This window comes from Rhinatrema bivittatum, chromosome 3, assembly GCF_901001135.1.
Source record: "Rhinatrema bivittatum chromosome 3, aRhiBiv1.1, whole genome shotgun sequence".
Lineage (NCBI taxonomy): Eukaryota > Metazoa > Chordata > Amphibia > Gymnophiona > Rhinatrematidae > Rhinatrema > Rhinatrema bivittatum.
In genome coordinates this window covers 158,531,376-158,543,776 of record NC_042617.1, presented here as the reverse complement: position 1 = coordinate 158,543,776, position 12,401 = coordinate 158,531,376, and the positions used below count along the sequence as shown (strand labels likewise).

General features: G+C 39.4%; 1 protein-coding gene across 1 annotated transcript in view; it reads left to right on the top strand.

Moving 5' to 3' along the window:
- Positions 1-12,401, top strand: part of LOC115087120 (probable methyltransferase TARBP1) — a 421,872-nt gene that overhangs the window by 319,245 nt on the left and 90,226 nt on the right. The window contains exon 18 of the mRNA XM_029593877.1: positions 8,457-8,656. Coding sequence (XP_029449737.1) covers positions 8,457-8,656 — 200 coding nt within the window. The remainder of the gene's footprint in view (positions 1-8,456; positions 8,657-12,401) is intronic.

Genomic DNA, 12,401 nt, shown 5'->3' with positions numbered 1-12,401 from the left:
AAATGGGAGTTTGATGCATTGAACTCTGAAGATACGCTAGATTTTCTATCAGTAATAGAAAGATTTATATACAGCAGCAAAGGGAATATTTTGGCAATGAGGGAATATTTACATTCCTCTTCTCTGCCTAAGCTGATGACTGATCAATTGGAGATTTTGAATTCCCCATCAGCGCCAGAGAAATCTGGGAGGTAATTAAATAATCTATTTATTTTATTTATGTAAATTCTTTTAATATACTGATGCTCAAGACCAGGTCTTATCGTACCGGTTTACAATAAACTAGGGGGTAAACCAGTTAACACTGAAAGCGAAAAATTACATTACAGCAGGGAATGTGGAACACGGCTGTTAGAAAAAAAGGGATAGATTAACAATTTCTAACTGGAAAATCAATTTCTAACTGGAAATTTCTAACTGGAAAATTTCCAGTTAGAAAACAATTTCTAACTGGAAAATCTAAACCTTTTTAAATCTTCAGGGCCAGATGGGCTGCCTTGTGAATTTTATAAATTGCTATTAGATGAAGTGGTTCCTTGTTGTCAGTCTTTGAAACATTATTGAAGGTTGAGGAAACACCTTATGGGTCAAATCAAGCTACCATTGTAGTTTTTGCCTAAACCTGGATGAGATTCTAAAGTACCTGGAGCTTATCAGTAAGTTTCATTGTTGAATTATGATATGAAACTTTTGACAAAGATAATGGCTGATAGAGTGCCACCATTTTTTTAAGGACTTGGTGGGAACTGAACAGGTTGGCTTTGTGAAGGGGAGAACTCCAGTAATGAATGTTCGGAAAATATTGGCTATGATGGATCATGTATCTCGGAACAATTTGAAATTCCTGTTGATTAGTTTTGATGCCGAAAAGGAATTTGACAGGATGAATTGGATATTTTTGTTTTAATCTTAAAAAATTCATGGGTTGGAAGGATTTTTTTTATGTGTTTATGTTTTGTTGTACAAAAATCCAAGGGTCAGTATTTTGGTTAATGGAGAATTGTCCCCTGAATTTATTCTTGGTAGATGTATTCGACAAGGATGGCCATTGTCTTCTCTGTTGTTAATTTTAGCTGCACAACATAGCGAGTAATCAAAATATAAAAAAGGTGACGCAATATATTAAAAAAATTTAAACTATCTGCTTTTGTAGATGACTTGTTACTCTGTGTATTGGACCCAGAAATCTCATTGGAAGCATTACTACAAGTATTTAGAGTTTATGGGCCACTAGCGAGATTTAAGTTGAATCTCAATAAGTCTGAAGCTTTACCAGTGGGGGTTTGGCCAGTGCAAAGGTGGCAGGGGGAATTTCCTTTGAAATGGGGAGATACTAAGTAAGATAAGATACTTTACTTGGGGATTTTTTTTGCCAAATGATTTGAATTTGCTTTGAGGTTAGTATACAAAAGTTACTAGATATCACTAAACATATTTTAGCAGCTAGGACCCCTCTATAACATATCTCTCATTGGCAGAATATATTTAAGATGGTATTTCTCCCCAAATGTTTGTTTTTGGATTAATCCTCTTTATTTGACGAGACATTTGTTGATATTGTTCTTGAGGGACATGAGATCTTGAAGGGAAAGGGAAGAAATCCCATATAGCGCTTAAACATCTTATACCATGGGGGAAAGGGGGGTTGGGATTTCCTAATCTCAAATTATATAATATGGCAGCAAATTTATGACATGTGGGTGATTGGCTTCAGGGAACTGCTCATTATACTGCAGTGGAGTTTGAATTTGGATTGATTTTCCCCTTTTCTCAGCAATTCATATTGCATCTAACAGTCAGTTGCCCACCACTCTGAAGCATTGTTTGATTGAGCTTTTGCACAAGTCTTGGAGGTGGCTCCTTTGCAAACTACACTTAAGACGTGTTAAATCACCTTTTCTACCCTTGTAGGCAACAGTAAATTTGCACCGGGCATGAATAGGAGTAGTTTTGTGGAATGGAGGGCCCAAGGATTACAGATTATGGGTCAATTGCTGGATGATCAGGGGGATATCCTAAATTTTGCCAACTTACGGAAATCTTTTGATTTGTCAAAGAAAGACTTTTTCTTATCTTCAGACCCGCGACTATGTGACATCTCTGCTTCCCTTGAACTTAACAGTGAAAACTAACTTCGTTTACAAGAATGATTTGATATGGAGGACCTTGGGAGACATTGTCATCCCTTTATCGGTTGTTGGAGCACACTAAACCTGATTGGGATTTTGATTTTTTTGTGGAACAAATGGGAGGAGGACTTACATATACATCTCCCCATGAAAGTGCTCCTGGCATGTTTTGCTCACATATTAAAACTTACTAATATACAAATGAGAGAAACACAATTTAATTTTTTGAATCATGCTTTTATTTCACAAAGCATGATTCCTTTTGGTTGTGTCCTAGAATACAGGTTTTTTGGAAAAAAGTATATACATATATGGAAGATATTACATCTCCATTGTTGGTGTTTCATGCTTTGGCTGCTTTGTTTGGAGATATTAGATCAGACTCCTATTGTGCTTTATAGAAGGGGATATAGATACAGAAAGTTTTATTGCTGGCAAAAGTAGCTATACTACATTTCTGGAGACAGTCGAATGTTCCAAACTTTAATTTTTGGAAAAATAAAATCCATCATTTCCTGGTAATGGAATAGATGTCTTGTCCATCTTCACACCCTAGGAGAAAGAAATCGATATTGGAAGTTTGGCTTTCTTATATTTCTCATTTACCACATAAAGCTAGAAGTCAGATTCTCAATTATTTCTCTTGACAAGAGGTTTAAAACTGTTCTGTTTCTGTGTATGGAATTTGAGATATATATGAGGGGGACAGGCCTGGGTAGAAGGGAGGGGAGAGAGGGGACAAGGTGAGGAGTGAAACTCTGCTGTTTCTGTTATAAGTATATGTGACTATGGTTCTCATTATATGGAAGTATGCAATTATTTAGTATTGCTAACGTGCAGCTTTTGTTAAGTTTATGACAAAATAAAACACATAGACTCTCATTCACACACTTACATACATGCTCTCTCTCTTTCTTTCACTTACACACAGGTTCTCAATCAAATACACTCACATATTCTCTCACCTACATCGGCTCTCAGTCACCCACAGCACACATGCTGTCTTATACACACAGGCTGTTAATCATGCATACACATGATCTTTCTCACTGACATATACAGGTTCTCTGTCATACGCTTACATTCATGCTATCTCTCACACACAAAGGATCTCAATCACACACACATACTCTTTCACACAAACAGGTTTTAAATCGCACACAGCCTCTCAACCTTTCAGTTACATACATGCTGTCTCACACACGCACACAAACATGCACACGATCTCAAACACATATACATGCTCACTCTTTCTTCCCACCGAACTAGTGGCAGCAGCAGCCTTCTCCACTTCCAGGCCTCGCCAAAGGAGCCCCATCGGTTGCAGGGGCTGATGTTGCTCCTCTTTTGCTCCATGCCGCACCTTTCTTCCTCGGGCCGATGCTGCACCCACTAGCATGGTCTCTTCTTCCTGCGCGCATGGCTGCTGCACTCCATTTCCTCATCTGGGCCACAGGTGGCAGGAAGAAGAAACCATGCGATGCCGCTGACTCCAGCTCTCCTGCTGCATTCCACCTGGGCTATTAGCATTTTAAGCCTGAGCGGAAGATAATTTCCTATTTTGCTGGGGCAGGGGGGAGCAGCTGGGCCAGCAGGGGACCGGGAAGTGTGGCGATACACCTGCGTGTGCTTGGCGACACACCGGTTGAGAACTGCTGGTCCTTACGAATAAGAATCCTGCTCCCACAGAGGACTTTGAAGGGCAGATAAAGCCACAAGCTAGGTTTTACTGTATGTACTTGTCCATGTCTTTGGTTTCAAGACCTGAAAATGGATACATCAGACTATGCGATAGCATGTTTCCTGGGTGTAATTCAATGGCACAGTTGTACTCCCGGTGCCTAAGAAGGGTCTTGGCTTGTTTTGTTTTTTTACTAAAGACATTTGCAAAAGCGTGGTAGTGTGCTGGGAAGTCCGGGGATACTTCTATCATAGAAGCCTCAAGGCCTTCTTGGGTCTAGAATACAAGATGAAGAATGTGATGAGGACCAAGAAACAATTTGCTTTGATTGCCAATCAATAGGTGGGTTGTGCATCTAGAGCCATTACAAACTTAGAAAGTCTGCATATGGTGATTCAGGAACCCAAAATGAGAATCTCAGAATGTCATGTGCCCACTCTTAACTTCATCAATGGTGACCCTTTGATCTGCCATTTAATGGCTATTACAGGGATGGGTACATAATTTGGTCTTAAGGGTATCCTGTATTGATGAACAAAATCATGACTGATGAAATTCCCAGACACCCTGGAGTCAATAAGGGCATATGCTGCCACAGTCTCGAAGCCCAAGGCATGGAAACTGAAAAGGATAAGTACTGCACTACATGAAGTATTGGAAGGGCAGTAAGGCCTAAAGAAACATCTTCTCTATCATGGGTCATGGACTTCAACTAGAACTGGGTGTGGGGGTAATTCTTGGCCATGTCTCCCTGCCTGCCCAATAGAGGCACAATCCCAACCTCCTTTGGTCCTTTTCGGTTTGAGATAACTGAACCCCAGTGTGGCCCAATATATGTTATTTTCGGTTCTTATAACAGGGTCCAACCAAGACACAGAGAAGCACCAGGCTTGAGAAAGGAGGTTAGCATTCAATTGGCATTCTCAAAGGTGGAAGTTAGTATGTAGGTAGAGAGAAATCATGGCATCTTGTTACGGGTTCAGACCATGCACACTGGTATTCTGCCCAGGGGCTCTGACCTGGGGGAGCTAATCTCACTGAGGACTACACTGGGGGATATCTGAGGGGCTTATCCCATATAAACACACACAATTACTGGGATTATACCTGGGGCCTTGGACCCAGGAGCTAATTCCCAACACACAGAGCTATACACAAACTTTGATTCAGTACATCACGGTTCCAGGTATTTAGGAAAGTGAGTTTATTTGAGCAATAAGAGGATAGAACAAAATAAAATCAGATTACACAGAAGAAATAATGATAGATAACAGTTGCAACATAGATATACAAAGCTTACATGTTTCCAAAGGATCGGCCTGTACCATCACGTCCAGCGCGCTTTCCCCTTCCTCTCTCTCTCTCTCACTGTCTCTCCTTATACCCTACAAATGCTTGTGGAAGCAGCGGTGTTCCCTTCCTCTGATTTCTTATCAAATTTCAGGCACAGCGGTGAAGCATTCACTTTTCTCTCAGGCTTTAGTATAAGTTAATAACAACTGCTTTCTCATCATAGACTTAGTGGAATAACTAAATAAACAGACTCTTGCTTGTTCATAAACATTTCACTGTGCAAGACAGTAAATAGGAGTTCACTCAGAGGTTGGCCTGTGGCCTTCAAACTAGTCTGTCTCTGGGTGGAAACTCTGAATCCTTATGGCCTACTCTATATACATTCTCAGCAAAAGGAGTCATTTTTTGTTACAACACATCTAGATTGGAAGTTAACTCCTTGCAAGCCAGTTCATCTTTAATCCACTCCACCAGGCTCTTCCCAGAGGCTGCCAGCCAAACCATATCGTTCCAGCTAGTCTCTGTTGAAATTGTATAGATTTCAATGGCATATTGTTCCACTGTATAGCCCCCTGTTTTAAACTGCAAAAGAGAGGTGGAAGCAGACATTAAGTGGCCTGTTATCAAACACGCATAAAAGAAGAAATAATAAGTCGGGGGATCTTGTCTCTCCCAGATTGGAGAGGTCCAAGCCAGGGCTTCCCCTGTTAACAGGGAAATAATATAAGCTACGTCGGACTCGTGATCAGGAAAGCAAGAAGCCTGGATACTGAAAACAGTTGAACATTGATTCAGAAATCCCCTATAGGATTTTAAATCCCCAGAAAAAAATGCAGAGTAATCTGTACCCGGAGCTCCCTATGTGGTTGTTTAAAAACCGCGGGAGTGTGGAAGCAGTCACAGCCACCACTTGTGGGCTGCACCTCTAAGGCCCTGGGTTAGAGGATTAGGGCAAGTGAATTCACCCATTTTTTCCAGTTTTGCCAAGTGTTAATGTTACCCAGGTATTTATGGGCAGATTCAGCTGCAGCCAGCTTGGCGAAGTCCATTAGCCAGAGCTTGATGTGACAGCGTACAGTGCCAGAGGTGTGACATAAGGCTGGAGTGACTGGTACAGGCAGGGTGCCTTCTGCCTGCAATGGCCACTTTCCTTTTGAGTGCTGCTGGCCAGCAGGACTTAGATAGTAGGCCATAAACCAGGACTAAGCAGGAATGCAGTATGAAGCACAGGTGTACATTGGAAACAGGAGCACCAGATGAGACAAATCAGATCTGGAGACGAGGGGTATGCTGGAGCCGGCACAGCGAGATAGTCTGGAAGCAGGATTCCGAGAGGGCTGGAGAAGGAGAACTAAACTCTAGCAACCTTATGACTGGAAGCCTTGAAATTCTGTCCAGACAGGAAATAAGATGGCAGCCAGCAGGAAATGTGGGCCAAGGAACTGGAGGGACTGACCTACCCCCGAAGGCCACAGAGATCCCTACAGGCAGAAGATGAGCCTGCCTGTTGGAACTTCACAAGAGGGAGCTAGTCCATTGTGACTGGATTGTGTGTCTCTGCCCCCTCTCTTCCTTTATTTTAAATTTCAGAAGAGATACTTCCCTAGCTCTTCTTTTGAAGATGTAGGTCCTTTCCTTGTCCACATTGCCTGCCCCCTTGGAAGTTGAAGTGCCACACAACATTTTTGTTAATGTAGGTGTACCTTGGGCTTTAAATTTTGGAACACTGAACTAAAGAATAACGCCTTCTAGTATTAGTGTAAGGAAATTGTCAAAATCTGAGGCAGTCATGATGTTTTTCAAATTTTATATCATGGTTGGGCTTACCGAAGATACTTTATTGTAAGAAATACATTTAAATGGATAATCATCTGTACCTTTTATATGATTGGTGAAGCTAACAGAGTCAAGAAAGCTTGTATTTTATGTGACAGGGTCTACTCTCTGGATGCAGTGTCATTAAAAGCCAAGGCATCCTTATTGCAATTCAGGAAATTGCTGAAAGTTCATTTATTTAGTTGTGCTTTTGATCAGTAACTTATTTTATCTACTCCAGTAAGGTCCAGAGTGTGCAGAGTGAGATGAGCAATTACATTTAGAGGCTTATTTGTTTAGATTTTAGTGGTATCTGTCTCTTTCATTTGTTTCATGCTTATATGCTTTTAAGTTTTTAGATTTACTGAATTTATGTATTAAGGGCCAGATTTCCAAAGGGTTACGCGCGCCGGGCCTATTTTCAAAAGGTCCGGCGGCGCGTATATAGCCCCAGGACTTGCAAAAAGGGAGGGGGCGGGGGCGGGGTCAGCGGCTTCTGGCATAGCGGCCATTTGCCTTTGTGTCAGAGATCGCATGCTGGCAAGCGGCCGGCGCACACAAATTGCGCCTGCCCCAAGGCATGCACAAAAGGTACAAAAAATTTTTGGGGAAGGTTAGAGTAGGGCTAGGGGGGTGAAAGGTTAGGGGAAGGGGTGGGAAGGTCAGGTTAGGGGAAAGGGAAGTTCCCTCACAGGCTGCTCCGATTTTGGAACGGTCTAGGAGGGAATGGGGGAAGGCTGCGCGGCTTGGGGCGTGCAAGGTGCACAGTTGTGCGCGCCAACCCCGGATTTTATAACTTGCGCGCGCAAGTTATAAAATTGGGTGTACATGTGCGCGGGCCGGGTAGCACGCACGCATGTACCCCCGCACGCAACCTTTTAAAATCTATCCCTAAATTTGTATGTATATTATAATCCACCTAGAATTGTAGATAGGTGGAATATAATTTTTTTTAAATAAAGAAAGAAATATGTGCACAGTACCCAGAACTGTCAGTTGACCCTGGTCATTAATTTTCATGCTGGTAATACTGTTGCCATGTTTCAACTATATCCTGTTTTTCTTGTAGGGTGATCATTTAGGGGACAACCTGATCCAGTCCTGGTTTTCCCCAGTTACATTTATTTATTTAAAAAATGTATTACCCGCCTATCTGCAATTTTAGGCAGGGTATAGATTACACACATAATAGTATTTAAAGCAATAACTACATAAACACATACATCTTTATTCTCCTAGGAAAAAGATTTCCATGCATGCAGTGGGGTACAACAGTACTTGATGTAGCCTGTCCTTCTATAGAGAATAATTTTGCCTGATTCTAAATGCATGTTGGAATATGGAAGTCTGAAGTAGTAGTGGTATTAACCTTACACTCTTCTAAAACCTGTATTCTTATTGAAGAAAAGTCTCCATTTATTTTCTAAGAGAAAATTAATGCAGTAATGTTTTACATGGTTAAGATATCTCATGCAGTTAAATTATAAAGGGAATTAAATGATTTTTTTTTGTTCTGTGTGGGGGTGTTTATTATACAGATTATTTGCCAAATGATTGAATTGTCTGGCATAAAGACTGGAGTCTTTAATGTGATGATCAGTTACTGCTGCCAGTCTTGGATAACTCCTGCCTCTAATGATAACAGAATTTCTATGGATTCTTTCTCAAGTGCAAAAGACTACATTGGGCTTCTTATTGAAGGATGTGTCTTTGGAAATGTATTTAGAAAAGATCAGAGGTAAGGTATTTTATCAAATTAAATTTACATTTTGTTATGTTTGCTTCCATGTTGATTGGCCAACAGCCAAACTGCAGGCATATTATGTCACAAATTATTCAGTTTGGGGTGTAGGTCTACATCTAAACCTTCTTGTGCACCATTTATTAGATGACACAGCATAAAATCTTAGTCATATCCTATTGCTCAAATTCCTTGTCTTTTATTAATCCACTTTTGAACTTAACATAGAGGATTTGTGATCATAGGTGCAACTGTTCTGTGTTGAAATGAGAGGCAAGTTTTTATTTATTTTTATTTAAAAATATTTCTATACCGTCTTTTCAAACTAGTTTGATCAAGACGGTTTACAAGAGACAAATTATAAAGGAAAAATTAACCAGAAATTAAATTTAAATCAAATAAAATAAAAATTATAAAATAAATTAAAATCAAATTAACAACAGAAAGAATAAAAATACATTATATCATTATAATCCCTACTCTTATAAATAAAATATACTAATTTTAACAAAAACAAGTAAAGTTAGAAAAGGAAATAGTAAACCTTGAGGATATAACTCATAAAGAGCATAATCCTAATAGATATATAATCAGGCAATCAATAGATACATAAGTTTTGTAACTTATGAAACTTAGGTGTTCAGATTATCGAGATGACCATATGCAATCTTAAATAAATAAGTTTTTACTGCCTTCTTGAATTCACTATGACTGGTAATTTGCCTTAAAAAGTTAGGAAGTGAATTCCACAGCAAAGGTCCTGCCACTGAGAAGGCTCTTTCCCTGGTCATATTTAGTCTTGCCAGTCTAACTGTGGGAACATCAAGCAGATATTGAGATGTAGATCTGAGGTGTCTCGTCAGTTTATACAACCGTAGAGATGTACAAAGCCATGTTGAATCAGGGTCATGAATTAACGAGTGAATTAAAGAGAGAACTTTGTATTTTACACGAAATTTAATCGGAAGCCAGTGTAGCTTATGCAAAATAGGAGAAATATGATGTCTCATCGGCAATCCTACTAATAAACGGGCCGCTGAATTCTGTATTTGTTGTAATGGTTTTATCGCGGAATCTGGAAGACCCAAAAATAGACTATTACAATAGTCTAGACCAGAAAAAATGAGAGCTTGAAGCACAGTTTGAAAATCATTTTTGAAGAGTAAAGGTTTTAATCTTTTTAAGGTGTGCAACTTAAAAAATGAGTTTTTTACCAAATTAGAAACATGGTGCGATAAGGATAGATTTGTATCTATTTGGATTCCCAAATTGCGGGCGACTTTCTTAACTTTAATTACCTCACTACCAGTTTCAATATCTGAACAAACAGTTTTATTCATAAGTCTTCCTATGCGATACACAGTCCCCCCTCACTGAGCAATGGTTACAATGGTGGTGGCCAAAACACTCTGTGTCAGTCGTGAGCTGACACTGAAGTTCAGAGGGTACTAAATGATCTTAAATTTTTTTCCCCTATAGAAAGTGTAACAGGGGAGGTGTGTGAAATATGGGGTGTAGCGTTAAAATATCCCAATGTCATGGAATAATAGAGCACACTTGTTAAATACAAGCTGAAAAAGGGATAACACACATGAAGTTATCAGAAGTAGCCCTAGAGTGGGGTAAAAAGAGTAAATCTCTATGATGTAAAGAGATTGTTTTAAAAGCTGTTTTTGATGACCCGAGTGGGAGTAGCCTCTCGCTTGAAACCAGGCAATCATGGACTAATCAAGGTATAATTCAGATCTTAACTGATTCATTTCCAGCAACTACTATACCTGTTCCTCCTTTTGATCCTGGTTTCTCCTGGGACACTTTCGACCTTGTTGCCAGAACTTAAATTTCTAATATATCTAAATGAAACCTTCATCTTGTGCTTTACTCCCTGCTCAACTGTTTACTTCAAACTTGTCAAAGATGACATTGTTTTACCTATCGCCCAAATTGTTAGCTTATCCCTAGCCACTGGTATCATGCTAGATTCCTTGAAAACTTCTGCTGTTACTCCCATTTAAAAAAAATCCATCCACTTCCTCTACTGACTATAACAATTATCGACCTATTTCTTCACTCTCTTTTCTCTCTAAAATCACTGAAGCAACTTACAAGTCTACCTTGACGAACACTCTTTGCTTGACCAATACCAATTTGGATTTCGCCCCTACCATAGTACTGAAACTCTTCTCTTATCAAGTACTGACACAATTCACCAAGGTTTTGATTCCAGGACTTACTACATGTCCTTTTCTTTATGTGGTTAGAGTGGAGGAATATTGAAAATGCTTTTTTACATGAATTTACCACAAAAAATAATTTGATTCTTGCCCCATAGAACTTAGCTGATCAGCTTCAAAAACTATTTAAATAAAACATTTTTTTAAATAAGTCGTTCAGGTCTCTTTGAAGTTGTATTGGTGAAACGTTTCTTAGATACATGTAACTAGGATTGGTGTAGAGTTGCCCTTTTGTTCGGGTAAAGGGAAAATCTCAGGCACTAGAAAATAGTGGGTCAGAACTTAATTATAGAGTGGTGTGATCTTGTTTCTTATGTTTCTTTCATTTGAGAAATGAATAGCTCAGATGAGTAGTAGCTGCTTCCATTTCTACATTTAGGACAATTTTCTTAACTTTATATTTATTAAATTTCAAAATATATTACGAGAATCTTAGCAGAAAAAAACCAAGATTTCTCAACTATAATAACATAAAAAGAAAAAAAAAATCAAGAAATATACAAATATGAAATCCCGGAAAAGTTGTAGATTAATACCTGCTGTCAGGTTTGGTGATATGTTGAATTAGTGGGAGGGTGTACCTGGATAAGTAAATGTTCTTGAACAATGATTTGTTATATATAACTCAAACTTTGTTATATTTCCACCTTGTGACCTATGGTTATAGTTACTCGGTTTTCTGTTGATAAGTAGGTTGAATTAGCCATGATATGTGGGTAATGTCATCTGGTGGTTCTGAAAGGACTCGTCTCTTCTACCTAGTAGAGCTTTTAGTTCTGTTGCGCTTTTGCAGGAATTCCTGAGCGAACCTCCTTAGTCATTTTTTGCCCCCGCATACCATATACATGGAATAAGTCTCTCCATATTTTTTCTCTGAATTCTTCCTTTTTTTTCTTTATTTACTTCATTTATACCTCTTTTTAGCTGCCTCGCCCCTGCATCATGTATTCTGTTACTTTTGAAACGGGGATTAGAAAAACTGGAGACGCAGGGAGGCAAATAGTTATGTAGAGGAAGAGAGGAAAGACTGGAAGGAAGTGAGAGTTGAAGTGTTTTTAGGAAGGGGAGAGACAGACTGTATTGTACTGAGGGAGGATAAAAAGAAGAGAGGAACAAAAGGAATGGAAATGGATTTGGTTCTTGTTCTCCCCCCCATCCCCCCCCCCCCCTTTTCCTCTGTAGTCACAGTTTAGGATCCCTAATTATGTCTTTCAGTTGGTTTCATGATTGTTTTTTCAGATGACATGAAGATCGCCTTTCCTCTTCCTCCCTCCCTGTCCCTTAGTGTCAGCTACTCTCTCTTCTAGTCTCTCTCCTATTCCATCATTGATGAGTGTTCACTGTCTTACTACTGTCCACCTGAACAAAATGGTCAGACAGATGATGAAATGCTAATAGAAATCAGGGAAGCTAACCAATTTGGCAGTGCAATAATAATGGGAGATTTCAATTACCCGAATATTGACTGGGTCAATGTAACATCAGGACTTGCTAGAGACATAAAGTTC